Below are 19,561 nucleotides of genomic sequence, written 5' to 3' on the forward strand. Positions count from 1 at the left end.
TGAGAAGATCTGCCTTGGGACTGGTCTGTGTCATCTTTGGTCAGTCAATCTCCTTCTGTCCTGCAATACAGGCACTGAAGATGAGCTATGTCTTAATCCCAAAATGTTAATCTCAGACTTTTTCTTTTTGGTGGAAGTGGGTGGGTGTGGGGAGAGGTTAAGTCACTGTTGTGCTTTACTTATACTGTAAATACCGAATGAAGCCTGTGCTGTATGTAGGTGTTGCCTTTGAGTGGGCGTAACCTTATGTATAAAGACTTCTAAGTTGAATAAAACATTGTGACCTTTACTGTTACTCATTTAAAAGCAAAAAACAAGTTCTGAGTTTGAATTCTTTTATTTTTATAAGCCCAGATTCTTGCATTCCAACTGTGGGTGTACATAAGGCCGACGCAAGATGAATCCACCGGTTACTTTCCACAAAATCAAAAGCTTTCAGATAAGATTTCTGACAATTGGGACATGCAGCTACTGCACAGAGGGGAATATAAAGCGCTGTATACACAAAACAACAGTGGTAATGATGAAAACCTGCAAGCGTTTAGAGGCTATCCAAATAAAAGGATCAGAAATGCTTTGTTGCAAAGAAACAAAAAGTATACAAACAAAACGCCTCCTTGTGATCCCACCCCCAAAATACAGAATAAATATATTTATAATTTTTTTTTTTTTTTTTAATTATGCATGGCTTAAAAACATAAAAAAGTATTGACGTCAGTTTAAGTATATCACAAATAAGCAATGGGAATATATTGCGTCTCTAAAATACAGCTACAAACATACCACTTTAACTATCGTTAAAAAAGGTGTCTCAAAACATTTTGGGTGTAAAACACATTGTGGATTTTTGACATGTTGTCGCAGTCAGCTGAATATATAAACATCTGAACAAGTTAATACAATCATGTCAGTTGGCCTACACTCCAAAAGAAACAAGGTCTATGCACAGTTATGTACCATTAATATATTTACAATACATTGAAGCAGCGCCATACAGATTTGCATTGAACAGGGACACGACGAGCATTATTCCTTACCATCTCACACAACATCTTTCACGAATGGTACTCCATATTGCTTAGAAACATTTAGAAATGAATTTCAGACATTTCACTTATTTTTCTCCCCCAGAAAAACATCAAACTGTGTCAATTAATTTTAAGTTCGGTTAATATACGCTTTTGTTTTTGTCATCTGAATAGAGATTCGTATTTTTAGTTTAATCTTAATCGAAGTTGGTCCCTTATTTGTCATAGAACATGAGGTTAACAACATCCAGACATGTGCGAGCGATGGACAGTGGTGTACATGCATAATTTTAGGCCACGATAAACGTGTCTGACCGAATTGTCCACACCTAATTGTCTCCAGCAGGATCTAGTCGTCTTCCTCATCGCTGTCCTTCATGGATATGCCTTGCATCCCTCCCTCTCTTACAGATGCTGTAGCCTCTTCTAGAATCAGCCTGTTTCTCACCGTCTCATACATCTTGCTGTTCAGAGTGGAGTCCAACACACCTTGTAGCCGGAAATCACGATACTTTTTCTGCAAAAAAACAGAGAGCACTGTGGGAATAGGTATGGGGCATGAAGTAGAATGACATGAAGTGGATCTAGCATGCGTGTTTAGTTACATAAACATGGAAGGAAAAAAATATTTTTGTCTCTTTTCATGAATATGGGTACAGAACTTTGATGTCCCATTAGCATTTGAAGCAATGCTTGTTTTGTATATGCAGACTCTATTAAACTATAATCTATTTTAACTTTGTATAAAAAGTAGGTACATTTAAACATAATCGCCAAGCTCAACCTTCAACCCTATTACTACTGCTATTGGAAGAAAAAAAAGATCAAGCACATATTTAGGTACACTACAGTTCAAAACTTTTTTTTAAATCTCTTATTTTCACCAAGGCTGCATTTATTTGATCAAAATCAATATAAATATTATTACTATTTAAATAGTTGTTTTCAATTTGAATATACCGTAAAATGTAATTTAAACCTATGATGGCAAAGCTGAATTTTCAGCACCATTACTACATTCTTCAGTGTCACATGATCCTTCAGAAATCATTCTAATATGCTGGTGTGCTGCTCAAAACACATTTCTTATCAATGTTGAAAAAAATCAATTTAATACATTCTTGCTGAATAAAAGCATTAATTTCTTTAAAAAAATAATAAAATAAATAAATAAATTACTGACCCCAAGCTAGTCCTATTGAGTGAAAAATAAATCTGCAGGCCTGTCGCCTATAGGTTTCATTTAATCTTGTCAATAGTTTTATTTAATTCTTATTCCTAAAAATAAACACAATGCACATGCATGTCACTGATTTTGGTAACAGATATTGTACTCTATTTGTGGAAAGTTGCATCTAGTTGTTATTCTGGTTTTCTTGGAAACTGTAGATGAGGAAAACATGACAATGAGGTCTTCTTTATCCAGTACTAAACCTAATCTATGCTGGGGAAAATGAAGGAAAAAAATCTGATATAGATCTAAAAAGAAACCTGCATCTGTGAGATATATCCACACACAGAGTTGACACACACCATATGAGTGCACAGAAATAAATGTGTAATGTCATACTATGAAATCCTGTTGAGCTTGCTTTTGTAAAATCAAGCACAAGCGGAGGCTGCAGAGGAAGACCGCCTTCACTTGGCTGGTCCAACACTGTAATCTGACTCTGATTGGACGGCATATGCATATTTTTATGGCATGTGTTTACAAGTACATTTGGTGCAAATACTGTGCTACGATTATTTCTACAATTTTCTGCATTTAATTCAGATGCACAACCATCAATGATACTGTAGTTTTTACCTTTACAATTCTGATGAGGATTTTCAGCTGATACACATGCAACTGCAGGTCCATACGGTCTGTCAGCCAGGTGCCCAGGAGATTCATTGTGCTGGTGTACCATTGCTGAAACACAAATACATTGTTCTCCAGCAAAGACAGACACACATATAAATGCTGCCACACACAAACACATAGGAAAACACATCTACAAAAACACAACAAACACAAGTGTAGGCAGTAGATTTGTATCAAGAGAGCAGATTATGTGAATGAAAATCCTTTTAGTACAAGATCTAATAATACTCACCAATCTGATATAGCACAACTTTACATCAGCAACGACAAAGATAGACAACCTTTACACACTACCAGTCAAAACTTTGGTATAATTAAGATTTTGGGCTCAAGAAACTTTTTTTTTTTTTTTTTACTATTTATTATCACTATTTATTATTGGGGTAATTAGGATTAATAATAATAATAATAATAAAAAACTTAGCACTTTTATTCAGCAAGGACAAATTAAAATGATTAAAAATGACAGTACAGACGTTTACAATGTTACAATACATTTCTTTTTCAAATAAATACTGACCTTTTGAACTTTCTATTCATCAAAGAATCCTGTTTTCAACATTAATAATAATAAGAAATGTTTCTTGAGCAGCAAATTTGCATATTAGAATGATTTCTGAAGGATCATGTGACACTGAAGTAAATAAATTATATTTTAAAATATATTCAAATATAAAACAGCTATTTTAAATCATAATAATATTTCACGATATTACTGTTTTTACTGTATTTTTAATCAAATGAATGCACAAGTGACTTCTTTCAAAAACATCAATTACAAAAACACCCAAAATCTTAATTATTCATTTTTGACCGGTAGTTTTCCTCTACTAAATTTGGCGTCAAGTAAACTAGTTTCACTTGTAGAGGGATATGGAGGAAAATGACCGGCAGAACAGAGCTTAAAGAGGCACTGCGAGCAAACTGGTGAAATTACAAGGAGGGCTGTTCATAAAAGATGTCCCAACAAGCTCTGCCTTGGAGAAAGTCCTTCTGTCACAGCCATGATCCTCACCCAAAACCTCTCCCTGTCTCCACAGCTCCACCCAGGAACTGCTAATTGACAGTTTCGGATCCCATCAGCTGTCTCCTGTGCTGCTTTTGGACACTGATCATGAGAGATGTTGCCCATGTTAAGCCAGCCACAATCCTGCCCTCAGCCTGCGCTTCAGACGGTGGCACTTTCTGTCACATTGAGGGAGAAAGATCCATCATTCCCAGCGGACATGTTGTCTTTACCGCAGTCACAATGAGCTCACTAATGTAACAGTGGCTCAGGGTCTTATTTTTTACGAGACTTCCTCTCTCTTAGTCTCAGAGTGTTGCTCTCTATTTCTACTCAGTGGAACTCACTGAACTCAAAGCACCTCCTAAATAGCCAGTGCACTTAGCTTTTGGGCTACAGATGTTGGACCGTGGGGAAGATCTCGTTTGAAGTCTAATTGATTAGTTATGATCGAGCTGGTCTGATGGTAATCTGAGCTGACTGAGTCTCAACGGTTTAGGAGCTGAGCAAATCGAGCCAAAGACACAGGAGATGTGTCTTGGGTAACTGCAGCACACTTGACAGTTTACTTTTTATAGATCTTGCATGCAAAATCCACTGTGCACCCACAGTTTGAAAAAGCATTATGGTTCTGTTGGTGATGATCAAAAAAAAAGAGGAAACTTTCACCTTGTCAAAAGACTTGAATAGTAAACATAACACAAGTTGCTAAGCCAATTGTTCCAGTGGTTCCACCAGTTTAACACACAATGAAAGAAGTGCAATCCATTGGCGTTTAAGTGGTACACTGGTAAAATTATGCCACTAAGGTGTGTCCGAATAATCAAATGGGCGTTTTAGGATTTGCTCTAAGCGGCTGAGCTCAGTGGCTTGTCCCTGCAGTGAATCAGAGCTTGGTGTTGCTCTGTGAGGGCTGGTGCTCTGTGCCTGTGAAAGATTGGGCAGCCGGGCCGCGATGGACCCCCACAGGGAGGCCAGACCTGGAGCAACTGCTCTCTCTCACACTTAGTCTTTCTCTCATGCTCACTCTATTTCTTCTACATTTGTTCCTATAATAGTGTGACCTCTCCGTCCTCTATCATATTAAAGGAATGAGTCACCCACAAATAAAAATATTGTCATCATTTACTAAAATCATGTCAATCTAAACCTGTATGAGCGACTCTCTTCTTTGGAGCACAAAACAAGACTGTTTTGAATATTTTGAAGAATGAAAACTGGTTTTGTCTGTACTATGAAAGTCAATAGAGTCTGAAAACAATACTGGACCTCACTGATTTTCACTGTATAGGTAAAAACTTATTTTTTTTCTTTTTCTTTAAACAACATCTTTTATGTTCCAAAGAATAAAGCATGTTTGGAATGACTTGTAAATGATGACAATGTACACATAAATGATGATCATTAAAATTTTTGGATGAACTGTTTCTTTAAACCCATTATTAGCAAACCATCAATTCACTTGATGGCATAATCGATATTTACAAATTGAAATCTCTATATTCATAATGTAGAAGTTCCACTTTATAGTCCCTGTTGTGGGCACCAAATCAGACGCCGAATCAGAATCAAATGATGCACAAGGCCAAGAAAGACATATTCATACAGTACATTCTGCTAAATCAATTTTTAAACTTGTGAGAGACTCGTCCAGTAAGACCGCGTCCTCTTTGGTCTTGGTTGTGAAATGAACAGTGCTGGCAGTGGGACATTGTTCTGCTGTCAGCAGAGAAACAGAAGACTCTCCGAGAGCGTATTATGTACTGTGGCACTTTTTGGATATTGAGCAGCGGGAAGCTGGCAATAGCTGCTAGCCAAAACAGGAGTATCATGACTCTGAATGCATAATGAAAGAAGCGGATATGGGAGAGAAAAAAATCTGTGATCATCTAACGAGTTCCATCTGATATTGGAAAGCGCGAGGGCTGCGTGTACATGTGCGTGTGTGTTGGACGCGTACGTTATGGTTACCAATACAACACACATGAACATCTGCAGGGCCCCCACACCTCTAGCGGGGAGCGCTGAAAGGCTGAGCGACCTCCTGCCCCCTGCCACACCACGCACATGCACAAGCCGCACTCCTAAGCTTGTGTTCACACTCTCATCTTTGACATGTTACAGGAAGCCATAGCGCCTAGCAGGGGGGCAACAAACAGAATTCAGTGTAAGGTTGCACATCCATCCACCCCCGTCACAGACGCGCGCACACACGCACGCGCGTTCACGACTCGCTTTTAATCGAATCCTGAAGCACCTGAAGGCTAGTGGCTCCTATGTGAGGAGGACCAGAAGGAAGAAAGAGCTGGTAAGGGCCGAGCTTGGATTAAAAAAAACACACTCTTACAAAAGCAGGAATGCCGAGGAGGGGGCAGGGGCTCGGTGGGGGGTAATGGGGGGATTACAAGCAACCTGTGACTCTGCCTCTTTCTGCCCTTGCTGGTGGTAGTGGCTCTGTAAATGTGTGTGTGTGTGTGTGTGTGTGCGCCACTCGGCCTGCTCTCGGAGGCCTAGGCTGTTTGAGAAGCGCTCCTGCTGGGACCCAGCTGTGTCTGCAATTAGCAGTAGGGATGGAATGATGATGGTTGTTAGCGCTGATGTTAATGCAAAGCGACAGGCCAGTGGAGATGAAAACAGGAGAACGGTGCCTCCCCATGCTCCCTGTCCTCTCGGCGCTCCTCGCGAATCAAAATTGAGAAAATACCCCAAACAAAAAACACGAAAATCGAACGTCCAACCTTTCTCCTGGTACTCTTTGCGTCTTTGTCTGCACTAAATAGAGCCGTCTCTCTCAGGCCAGCGGGTCGTAGGGCATTCGTCCTTCTTGCTGGCCAGCGAGTGAATCGGGCCCCTTGCCGGGCCAGAGAGGGAGGCCCCGGGGCCCGAGGAGTCTTTAAATCTGACTACAAGACATTATGCACTTAGGACAAAAGCTTGGGGTAATCCTACCTGCTTGCTGTTCACGGCCGCCACCGGCCCGTTATTGTACGCCTCATCCCTCCTGAGAGGAGGTCCATTGATGACTGAACTCAATTACCATGGTAACTCACACCGGTGACCCCACGCCTCCCGCCACTCGCTATCTCTCCGCCGCGGGACCCCGCGACCTTGCGGAAAAAAAGTTGTGTAGGAAATATGCGACCCCAAACACAGTCCTCCAACGCGCTGCTGCGTTAGCGCTCTCTCTCTTTCTCTCATGCTTTCTCTCCAGAAATAGGTGTTTCTGAATGGCGGGATTGAAAATAAAATTTCAGGCTCAGCAAGCGAAAGGGCTTCAAACTGCTCGCGATTGTGTTGTGGATACAAAGAGAACCCTGCTCGGGATTTGCACGCCTCACCGGATCCTTAAGTGGAACAAGCCCTTACTGTTTCTGAGCAAGCTCTGCTACACTTTTAAGTGTCTCTAATGCTGTTTTTTTTAATGCGTGATTGAAGGAATAACCTACTGAACGGAACGGTCTCTGGAGCAATTTCTTGGAACGAAGGAGCCGATCAAAAACGTATAATTGCAGGGAATGCATTTCTGCTACTGAAACCGGTGCTTGTGCTTGACAGTGTCCAAACAAGGCCTTTCTTTAGAAAAGAAGGAGCTGGTAGAGATGAACTAAATGGCGGGAATTACAGCCTGTGATCGTGTCATTGAGTAAACACACAATGAATAAAAAGAGGTGAGGGATAAAAAAAGGAACGGGAGAGAGAGAGAGAGTTTGGTCCCAGGGCAAAGTGAGCCATTCTGCTCACAAAGGAACGCTTAGGGGAGGATTGAGCCGAGCAGGAATGAGGAGCATAACACTTGTGGGGTTCGGCCTCAATGGGGGGAACGAAATGGAATAAACCAGCGAGCACTTGAGAGCCCCGCAGTGCACCTGAATGGCTAAGGGCTGGGAGGGGGGCGGAGGGGGGAGCGCAGAAGGTGAATGGGCTGCTTTTTGGGACCAATTTGTTTCTTTTCACCCTTTTCCCCTGCCTCTGTGCTGACAGATGTACAAAGGCGGACCCGCGCTGAGCCTCTCGTATACATGAACCCGCTAGCAGATGTCACTTTTGTCAGACAAGTTAATCAAACAAATGCCACCATACCTCACTTATATGACACAGGGAGAGCAAGAGACGGAGAGAGAGCCAATAGACGGCTAATAGAGCCAGTTGAGAGCCACGGCGCTCGAATGCACTTCTTCTGCAGCGCGTTTACTTTGCTAAAATCTCTAGCCGTTAGTGTTGTTGCTGCCGGTTTATTCAAATCAGCCTCGGTACACAGTAAGTGACAAAGAAAGCACCTCGGCCTCCGTAATTATCAGAAACCTGAACCGCTAACATCTGCCCTGCATTCTGAAAGAGCCAAACCCCTTTAACATGTTTTGAACAGTATCCGTGAAAGGACCTGTTGGGTCCCTTTTAGTCTTTTTTTTCATACTGACCTACTAGCGTTCAGATTATACATCTAAAGCTCCGTTTTGAATTGGTTTACCTCTAAAATAAAAGGATTAACTGGGGAGAAAAACAATAAGCACACATCCGCCTCTCATATCGCATGATTATCTAAATGCAATCAGAGGCTTCAGTGAAATAAATAAATTAAATAAAAGCACATTTTTGGTTGTTGTTGTTCGGGATATCATAATCAAGAATCCAAAAACATTTTTGATAACAAAATTGTTGTGATGGGGTTAAATTGGATAAAAAATGTTTAAGAAAATGTGCCTTTTCTTTTCCAAAACATGTTTTCTGCATGTTTGTAGATCAAAGTGTTCTTTTGCAAAACAACAAAATGAAATAAAAAAAACCAAGACAAAATGCAAAGTAAAAGAAAAAATTAGTGCAGTCAAACGATTAATCGTATCCAAAATAAAAGTTTTTGTTTACATAATATGTGTACTATGTACATTTATTATGTATATATAAATACACACACATACAGTATATATTTTGAAAATATTTACATGTATTCACATGTATATATTTATATTCATATAATTTATATTATATAAAATAAATAAATATATTTAAAATATAAACAACATATTTTTCTTAAATATATACATGCATGTGGGTGTATTTATACATACATAATAAATGTACACAGTACGCACACATATATTATGTAAACAAAAACTTTTATTTTGGATACACAAAGATAATAAAAAAGAAATTAGCATTTATTATTACAAACGTGTTTCCTTGATTGATTTTTTATTTTCTTTTTTTTTTTTTTCTTGGACCACAGAATACACAGCATTAAGTTTGGGTGCTAGCTACTTGATTAAACTGTTCACTTGGGTCAGCTGGACCTGCAAAGTGGTTAAGTGTCCCAGACAGTGAAGTGGTATTACAGGTCTGTGAAATGCAACACAAGCAGCAGCTCAGTCTAAACCCGCCTTGTTTTCCAGTATCTCTAACCCTTCATGTGTTCCTTGCAGTATCCAGCAGCAGAACGATTAAACCGCATTAACTGTCACCATAAAGTGCAATCTCGACGATCTGATAACTGCCAAGGTCAACGGGAATACTTCAAACCAATCAATGAGGGTAGGCCACAATCTCTTCCAGAAGCAGATTAAGTGTATAATTGACGTGTGTAATCTGCCGTGTATCTGAGTCTCTCTGCTGGCACTCAGACACGCATGCATACGCACACACACACACTGAAGAGCCGGGGCAGGACGGTGGTGTCAGTGAAGCACTGGATTTGGAGATGGCTTTTTTTAATCAATGATCTATGCGCTCCGCCCCAATCTGACAGATGAGCCCTCACGTTAAGCACAGCTGCCTTAATCCTGCTCTCCTCAGCTGTTCTTTCAAGAACTGGCAGGCTGGCGGAGTGAAATAAATTAATTCCCCCCACCCACCCCTCCCTCTCCCTTCCTATCCCTCTCTCTGCTCCTCTTTCCTGAACTTAACAAACTTTATCCATCCACTGGCAAATAATTTGGCTTTTAGGCAGCTTGTATCTGGTTTTTGGCCTTCTTAAAAATCAGCATCTTCTCAGAACTCATGAATATTACAGCAGACGTTTGTTGCAATAAGCCGCTTGCAAGTAAAATTCACTACTGAAATATTTTTATGACCTAAATCTTCTTTTATTAGAACTTTGTCTGAATATATTAATTCACATGAATGTTTTTTTTATTAATATTTAATTCAGTTGAATTTATTGATCTTTATTTACTACAAAATGTAAACCTCAGAAATGTCTTATTTCAAATAACAAAGTAATAAACTTATATTATTAGCAAAATTATTAATTCAAAATTCCTAATAATTACTAGTATTATTTTACACATCATCCTTTTATACATATCACTGTACTAATATTTCATCCATTTTTCGTTGTTTTCATTTTTCATACCTAATCCCATATGGTCGCTTTTCTGCATTATGAATCGCTGTTATGAAAGCAGAGCACAGCCATATTTTGAATTAGTCAAACAGCAAGTATAATCTTCTTACTCCAGCCAATGTGCCATCTCTGTCTGTGAGAAATCAGCATCCTTGACCCCAATTAACCCAAGCTTAGCGTGGGCCACATATACTTCAATATGACAACCAGCTAAGAACAACTAAGCAATTATACTACACCCACCAAACAGATCATTTCAAAGCGGATTACTTAAAACAATCAAAAAATGAAAAAGTGTAAAAGGGGAGGAGGCCATCAAGAATATTCTGACTACTGGAGTCAAAATAACAAGTGAAAGCAGCATTTTGGCTGATTTATAAACAAAAAGGGAAATTAGAAACCACAATTACAGCATGAATGATGAAGAAAACAGCCCTTGTAATGATTGCAAGTGCAACTCCATCCAAACTAAATTATGTGGCTCTTTCATTATTAGTCAAATTTTGGAGAAATTCAAAATTGTTTCACTTATAGTGACCCCTGCAAAACAGGAATTTCTTAAGAATCTTAGTCATAACTATAATTAAAAAAAAAAAAGAATAAGTTTTTGCTATGCTTAAGACAAACCTATTTTTTCATTATTTTCATATTTTTTATATTTATATTTGTATTGTAAATTTCCTTGCATCAAATGTGGTTTTTCAAATCAGCAAAAACTGGTAGAGTTAAAAAAAAAAAAAAGTGAAAAGGGGGCTGCTGTTCTTTTAAACCCATTTAATTAGTGCCGTCGATACTATAATCTCCTCTCTATGTCTTTTTTTTTTTATATATAATGAACTAAATGTCATTTTTTTAAATAGGGTGAGTGTAGCAGGTTTAAAACAACAGCATGTGGTGTTATGGCTCATTGTGGAGGATGTTATGACATCTTTAACAAGTGAAATGACAAAGTAACAAGAAAACATTTGAGCAGGTTGCCTGGAGCCCCCGATAAAGAGCGGTGCTATTTCAATGGCTTTTTAGCATAACAGTGAGGACCAGAGTGTGCGTGTTAGCGTGTGTGAGACGGAGTGAGCGTGCATGTGTGTATGCATGCACACATGTTGTCTTTTTCAACTAACTATGGAGGCCTGACCACTTGAGCGGGTGGAGAGGGGAGATATGTGCCATGCGTCCCCATCTGGGGTTGACGGCGGTGGGGTGGAAGGTTGGGGAGGGTGGGCTGGTTGGCTGGCTGTGTGGATGGATGTGTGTAAGTGCATGTAGGAGCCGAGTCTCTGAGGACATGGGCCATGCTAGTAGATGTACAAAGGAAGATTATTTGACTCTGAATAACGCCACTTGGCATAATGTGACAAAAACAACTTGACAGGAAGGATAAGTTTCATTTCGGTTCAGGCGCAGAGAGAGAGAGCAAGAAAAGAGGTGGAAAAACAAGAAAAGAAAATGGAGAAATGGAATGAGAGGGTAGGAAAGACAAGGCAGATGGGATCTTTTCCTTGTTTGCATTCGAGGAAATGAACGCAAATGCACAATGCAGATGGAAAATAAGCGACGCCATCTCATTCCAAGCGAATGAACAAAGAAACGAACACAGGATCTTTTCAGACACCCTCCAGGAGGGGAGAAAGTAGTAAGTAAAGTAAAACCAGGACAAGCTAGCATACAGCAGCAGATTCAAGCAGCCTTTTTGTAGGACATTCGAAAAACCAGAGCTCATATGTTTCAAGCATCTCATAGTAAGACTACTGATCCCGGGTCAGTGAAAGTCAACGACGAACCACGATCAGGATTCTTACTTGAATTGTTCACATATGACACGAGGAGCCATATTCACAAAGCTTTTCAGAGCGGGAGTGCTGTTTTCAGGTCAGTTTGTCCTGAGTTCGCAAGGAGCGACGTCAAGCAAACGGACAGGAAATTTGATCCCAGATCGGCGCTCCCGTTCTGGCTTTCTTTCTGAATATAAACACAAGTCTTTAGCCACACAATGCAAACATACCTCTCCAACAACACACACTTAACAAACTGGTCTACACACAGCACAAAAGGATTATAACCAACATGATGGCTCTGGCCATCCCTTAAGACGGTGTTCTCCATTGTGTGCCCTCCCCTTCAGTGTTACTTATTCAACTTCTCTTTCTTACCCTCAGTGTTTTCCCTCATTCTTTCCTTTTCTTTAAGCCTTTATCACAATAAGCCCAAGGTTTGGAGGGCTTCTCTCTATTTGGATCTCCTTAGTGGGAGATTTACTCCGGAAATAGGGCAGTTGCCTTTGTAACCCCCGCCCCAACTATGAGCTAAAATGAACAAAACAATATCCATCACACTCTAATGGTTTTAGTATGTCCAATTTGTTTGGTTTCTATGGAAGCCCTAAGATGATATGCATTATTTTTTTCTCACTTTTTCAGTATCTTGACATAACAAAAGTCAGTCGGTGAGAGAAAAAAAAAGGACATTATAATAGCATTTTTTGTTAACTGTCCAAACCAAGAAGAAAATGTGTGAATAATCATTACATCAAGATTTTGTGAAAACATCTCTCATATCATATTTACACTTCCATTCAAAAGTTTGGTCTGTAAAATAAAATTTTTATATATTACAGAAGTCTTATGCTCACCAGGTCTACATCAAAAATACAGTAAAAATTGTATAGTATTTTAATTTCAAATACTTGTTTTCTATATTAATACATTTTAAAATGTAATTTATTCCTGTGATGCAAAGCTGAATTTTTAGTAGCCATTACTCTAGTCTTCAGTGTCCTTCAGAAATCATTATAATATGCTGTTTTGCTGCTCAAAAAACACTTTTTCTTATTGTTAATGTTAAAAGCAGTTGTGCTGCTTAATATTTTTGCAGAAACAGCGATACATATTTATAGAAAATAGAAACAGAAAGTTAAATATGTATTTGTTACATTATAAATGTCTTTACTGTCTCATTTGATAAATGTATTGCATCCTCTCTGAATACATTTTTTCTCTTCTTTGTCTTTTTCTTATTGACCCCAAATTTTTGAACAGAAGTATATGTTGAGATCTTAGAGGGAATGTTTTTTTTTTTTTGTTATGTCGAGATCTACTCTACAGTTCTCTTCTTCGAACCGCAAGCTATTCTTAATAAGTAGAACCTTTAATGAAACGACTGTAATAACTTTCATAACATAGCTACGTCTATGTAGTCATCTGTAGATTGTCAGGTTCTATCTTTGATTGCAGTGTGTTGTAGGTAGCTTGAGCTGCTTAAACTCACATCTGCATGCCCCTTTGTGTGAGAACACATCTTAAGATAATCCTCTTCCAGAGTTTTGCACTATAACGAGCAGAGCAAAGGGAATATTACAGCCAGAACATTCAGGAATACACACAGCACTGCAAACCAGAGAGGAAAGGTTAAGCCAGAGAAAGCAGTGCAAGAGATAAAGTTAGAGTCAAAGGGTAAAAGATAGAGAAATTAAGTGAGAAAAAGAGAGAAGTAGATCTCAAAATGTGACTTATCCCTCCTAGCTGGCTGTTATGTCACATTTTGGAGGGCCTCCCCCTTCACAGAGGGAGAAGACAGCCATTACTTACATCAAATAACCTTTCTATATATATCTCCTCATTGACCTTGTCCCTCAAGACATCCTGAGAGTGGCGAACAAATGTCACATAGCTGTCGGCAACATCCATTCCAGGTTTCTGAAAAAGAAAGAAAGAAAGAAAGAAAGAGAAAGATGTATCACTGCTTAATGTAATTATTAGCATACAACAGCTCTGCTCCAGCCTTTATAGGCAGCATCCTAAACATCATGGAACCTCATAGGTGACTGATTTGGAACATACAGACTACACAAATAGAATCAACAAACAACAACAATAGCTTTTTAATTACACTTAAGAATTTTCAGTATGCTTAAATAAAAAAAAATTAAAAAAAAACTTTCAATACCTTGAAGGGAATAGTTCACCCAAAAATGAAAATGCTCTCCAAGATTTAGACGAGTTTGTTTCTTTATCAGAACAGATTTGGAGAAATTTAGCATTGCACCACTTGCTCACCAATGTAGTGAATGGGTGCCGTCAGAATGAGAGTCAAAACTGCTGATAAAAACATCAAGTAATTCAAACGTCTCCAATCCATCAATTAACATCTTGTAAAGTGAAAAGCTGCATGTCTGCAAAAAACCAACCCATCATTAAGATGATTTTAAGTTAAAAGCTAAAATATGAGTCATCTATCCATATATTGCTTTCTCCAGTGAAAAAGTCATGTTTGAATCAGTAGAAAAATATGCACAGATCAAGCACCATTTACAAGCAAAAGCAGTTGTAAACAAATATATTGGTGAATATGCACTTTGGTGGAGGATGCACTTCTTTACTGGATGAAGCGATATTATGGATTATGGACTGATATTTTGGCCAGAAGTGTCATTTTAATATTAAAATATCTAAATAATATGTCACTTAAAATACACCTCACAATATATTAACTGATGGACTGGAATTGTGTGGATTACTGTGATGTTTTTATCAGCTGTTTGAACTCTCATTCTGACGGCACCCATTCACTGCAGATGACCCATGTAATGTTAAATTTCTCCAAATCTGTTCTGATGAAGAAACAAAATCATCTACATCTTGGATGGACTTTCTTTTCTGCAAAATGTTCTGCAAATGTTAATTTTTGGGTGACCTATTCCTTCAAAACACTATTAATATAAGCAGCTCACTAGGTTTTATAACAGAAAATGTAATCACAAATACTGCTGTTTAAGTTATTTCAACAGGAATCCACACAACCTGGAGCTTTGTGTGAAGATGAACAATTTTGCATCGGGATCAAGTTGGTCATGAGATTTTGCCATGTTGTCAGCCAGAAAACTACTTCTGGCTTTTGAAAGTGACTTCTTTGTGAACTGTGCTTTGTACATTGCTTCACTACTGACAAAATTTGCACTGCACTGTTCTGATTTTTTATTTTTATTTTTTTTGTTATGCTAATCTAATGCTCATGGTGATTTTGCTTTGTAAAATAGCAAAGCTACTTTCCACTGCCAAATTAGCAAATTATATTTCACCTGACAAGCAGATGAAATGTGTTTTCCTTCTCATTTTCTTAGATGTCTAATAGTCAAAACCTGAGGTGTGCAAAATGAGCTGTCATTGTCAAAGTCTGAAGTCTGAACAGACCAGCAGGAGAACAATGTTATTTGATTAATACGATTCTATTCAACAAAACAGCAAGTGAAAAATCAACCCAGAGTAAATCTTCTGGGGTGTTCTGCCTCCCTGCTCGGCCTCAGAGGAGAATTAAACACTTCCTTTGCCAGCAGGCATATGAAGGTCATCAGAATTGGTAATTGTCAGACGCTGTAAATTGAACTTACTTCACACATCTATGGGTCCTTTCAAAGGGTGCAAATAAGCAAGTTTGTCAGACATAATTTTATTTTGTGTATTAAGCAAACAATTACCATGGAAACATACGATTTGCTAACCCTCAGATCATCAGCAGAACGATAAAGAGAGAGAGAAAGACAGCGAGAGGATGCTTCCGGCATTTATTGACAGGGTTTTAATTTAAAAAGCCTCGCATCGTGACCAAATGTGTTGGCAGTTGAAGGAAACTCAGTGATGTGATGCTGAATGCAATGAGTTGGACCCAGCGGCATCTTCACAACGGGCTTTTGTTGCACAACACACACATCACACTGCCTGCTGCAGAGGGGAGAGCTTCACAGAGACGACTCTCGCCCACATACATATGAATGGCCATTTGGGGCTAAGAGATGGCCATCTGCACAGCAGGCCATGGTAATTATTAGCCGTATCTTAAAGCTGTTACAAGGCTTCTGAAAACAAAGTGTAACTTACTATTAATGAATTATCCAAACTAATACGCTTCTATCATTGAGCTTTCATGTCTACAAGAAACAAAAAATGCATAAACTGATGAAAAACGTAAGAATATGTTGATTTATCCACTTATTTTTCCCGTAAGAGCAGGTGCGACCATATGTAAATTTTATGTGCGAGGCTTCCGGTCTCATCTACTTCCAGATATTTTTAGCTGTACAAAACACCATTTTTTCCTGTATGAAGTTGCAAACTGGTGTCTTACCCTATTATTTTAATGTATTATCTTAATTATGAACACAAAAAGGTTTAAAACCTTTAAAAAAAAAAGGTGGATAAACAATGAACTGTTTGACTGATAAATCAAATGAGAATCATCTGTTGTCACTTACAGGTACGTCCACATATTTTGAAGCAGCTTTTACCTACAAATAAAAGGGACATAAAAATCAAAATTAAAATAATCATTTAAATATAAATAGTTTACTTATAAAATACTGCAAAGTGAAACATCTTTAGAAGATTGCTCATTTTCAATTTAAGAATAAATTGCAATAATCCATTTTGAGTGATAACATCTTGTGCTAAAGTAAAAGATTTTTATTAAAATTGTCTGAGTTTGTTAATAAATTAAGCCACTATTTGTTCTTACTGTAAATGACAGGAAGGAGGAAAAAAGTGTGCCTTCATCATAACGTGACAACTTCGCCAGAACACTCTCTAGGATCACAACAAACTGTAAAACAGAAATAAAGAATAAAAAATTGAACATATTGCCTAGAACATATCATAATTGATCATTATTTTCATGCTATGAATTTCAAGAGATTTAATAATGAACACAAAACAAGAAACAGTATGATTTATAAAATTCATTTCTGCTTTTACTGTTTTACTTGTCTTTTTTTAATAAAGCATTGTATGTAGATATCAAAACATAATTTAGGAATATTGTTTTCCTTAAATGCTACCTTTGCCACGAGTAAAGTAATCATTTCTTTCACCATCTCCTCGATGAGATTGTCAATTTGCGAGTGGTACTGTCTCTGGAAAAGAAAGACATAATGAGCACAAATCGCAACAAGCTTTCTTGAGCTGTTTGGTGGTTTTCACCTGGGATAATCTGTGCAAACTCAATCCCTTTGTCTCCATTTACCCCATATTAAATATTTCTGGGTAATTAATTCAGTTCAGATCATTACCTGTCTCAAGATGCAACGGATATGAGATGTCTCACTTCTAGCACATGTATATTCAGAAGCAGATATCACATATGGTAATATAATCAAAACAATTTAAGTGTCACAGGACTGGGGGAAACTGCTAGGATTGCTAATTATACCTTTGGGACATAAAGGTGAGAATTCAATTGAATTGTTAGCCACACTTACCCATTCTCTAACAAACTTTCACAAGATTGAGAAAAGGGATGAAAAGAAAGATAGAGCAGACAAGGTGACAGTGACAATTAGAGAGCAACAGAGAGAAAAAGAAAACGTCTCATTCCAGCACAGAGTCAAATTAAATTAAAATTCATAAACAATGGAAAAATTGCCATGCTGGTGAATCACTCAGATCTACAGCAGTAAATGCATTTAAATTATATATTTGCAATCAGAGAGAATATGTGTATATGTGTATAATGTTCAATTCATATATACCTGCTGTATATATTATAGGCTGGTGCATATGATGAACACATGCAATTCAAAACACTATGGATTTATCAATATAAATTGATATTCAATCTAAGATGTATGAAGATCAGCACATGAGGGTGTTGTACTGGAAACATTGTGGCAGAGAAAGTGCATGTTTGCAATGATGAGAAAGACAGAGAACATGAGAAGTGTATAAGGATGTAAGTGAGAACAGAAAGATACATTTGTTGGTGCTGTCTACCTCTTGGCTGAGCTCCATAGCACATAGTTTGGCCGATTGGGCCTTGCCGTCCACCATGACGTTGAACATGGTGCATATGGACTGGGGGACACGGAAGTCTGTAGTGCGTGGACTCTTCTGCAACTTCACCTCAAAGGCTGCTCTGGTTCTGAAATAACACAAGAGAGAGACCGAATTCTGATTGGTTGCTTTGGTAATTCAGAATGGTGTAGGATTGTCAAAAAGTCAGGAAACAAGAGTTTCTGTGTTGAAGGATTAGTTCACTTTCAGAATAAACATTTCCTGATAATGTACTGACCCCCATGTCATCCAAGATTTTCATGTCTTTCTTTCTTCAGCTGAAAAAAAATTAAGGTTTTTGAGGAAAACATTCCAGGATATTTCTCCATATAGTGGACTTCAATGGGAGTTGAAGGTCCAAATTGCACTTGCAGTGCAGCTTCAAAGGGCTCTACACAATGCCAGCTGAGGAATAAGGATCTTTTCTATCAAAACGATCTGTCATTTTCTAAAAAAACAAAAAAAAAACATATACTGTAGGTCACTCGTGACGTAGGCGGAAGAAATGTTTACAAAGCGAATGTGCAAAGAAAGTCAAACGGCCTTTACAAAAATAGTTAAAACAACAGTGTCGGGCGATTTTGAAGTTGGTTGAGAAAATGAGATGTTTTTCGCCCTACTCTACCTTTTTGAAACAAGTAGTACACAGACGAAGAACTAACCACACGTGACCTTTCCAACGTGATAACGTAATGCGTGGAGTTGTGTATGTGCATTGCAGTGCTAGTGCAAGATGAGTATTTATGGTTAAAAAGTATATAAATATTTTTTTTAGAAAATGGCCGATCATTTCACTAGATAAGACCCTTATTGCTCAACTGGGATCATGTAGAGCCCTTTGAAGCCGCACTGTAACTCCAATTTGGAGCTTCAACTCGTTGGCCATCATTCAAGTCCACTATATGGAGAAAAATCCTGGAATGTTTTCCTTAAAAAAACAATTTTTTGTGACTGAAAAAAGAAAGATATTAACATGGGGGTGAGTAAATTATCAGGATTTTTTTATTCTGGAAGTGAACTAATTATTTAAACTCTGAGTAGCAACTGACATTCTTAGTGGTACAATAAATATAGCCAAAATATATATTTGGTTGAACTGTAACTTATGATATGACTGAGATCTAACTAAATAAATAAATAAACAAAAAGCACAAATTAGTGCTTTATTTTCCACATCTTTAGCAGAATAAAAATTCTTTGTGTTGATTGGAGGAGGAAAAGGAGTGGATTATTTTACTTGTTAAGCCAGATCTGCTGAATCAGCAAATTACCATGACATTACATACATCAGTTTCTTAAAGCACTTTAAATCACTTCTTCACTCACAGCAAGAATGACAAAGAGTTTATTACGACTTAAGAGTGACTAGAAGAATGCAGCTAAGAAGACGTCCTGCTTGACATCCTCAACACAAGTAAAAGGATAACAAATGTGGGCCAGCATACGGAAAATCAGCCAGCCCTTTTCCTGTATATGTACTTTTCCTTATGTGTAATAAGTGTACTTAAGTAA

The 19,561-nt window shown here is 38.1% G+C and overlaps 1 protein-coding gene across 18 annotated transcripts in view; it reads right to left on the minus strand.

The window, feature by feature from the left end:
• Positions 1-331: 331 nt before the first annotated feature.
• The window catches only part of cadpsa (Ca2+-dependent activator protein for secretion a), a 110,666-nt gene continuing 91,436 nt past the window's right edge, over positions 332-19,561 (minus strand). For 7 of the 18 annotated variants that reach the window (XM_058791916.1, XM_058791913.1, XM_058791912.1 and 4 more), the window contains 9 exons: positions 17,990-18,137; positions 17,479-17,493; positions 17,059-17,133; positions 16,740-16,823; positions 16,480-16,512; positions 13,820-13,927; positions 13,500-13,559; positions 2,836-2,940; positions 332-1,545 (listed from right to left, as the gene is read on the minus strand). In XM_058791916.1, coding sequence (XP_058647899.1) covers positions 1,378-1,545; positions 2,836-2,940; positions 13,500-13,559; positions 13,820-13,927; positions 16,480-16,512; positions 16,740-16,823; positions 17,059-17,133; positions 17,479-17,493; positions 17,990-18,137 — 796 coding nt within the window. In that variant the 3' untranslated portion in view covers positions 332-1,377. The remainder of the gene's footprint in view (positions 1,546-2,835; positions 2,941-13,499; positions 13,560-13,819; positions 13,928-16,479; positions 16,513-16,739; positions 16,824-17,058; positions 17,134-17,478; positions 17,494-17,989; positions 18,138-19,561) is intronic. The other 11 variants (XM_058791923.1, XM_058791924.1, XM_058791921.1 and 8 more) reach the window with 3 other exon arrangements.

The sequence above is a fragment of the Onychostoma macrolepis genome, chromosome 11 (genome assembly GCF_012432095.1).
Source record: "Onychostoma macrolepis isolate SWU-2019 chromosome 11, ASM1243209v1, whole genome shotgun sequence".
Taxonomy (NCBI): domain Eukaryota; kingdom Metazoa; phylum Chordata; class Actinopteri; order Cypriniformes; family Cyprinidae; genus Onychostoma; species Onychostoma macrolepis.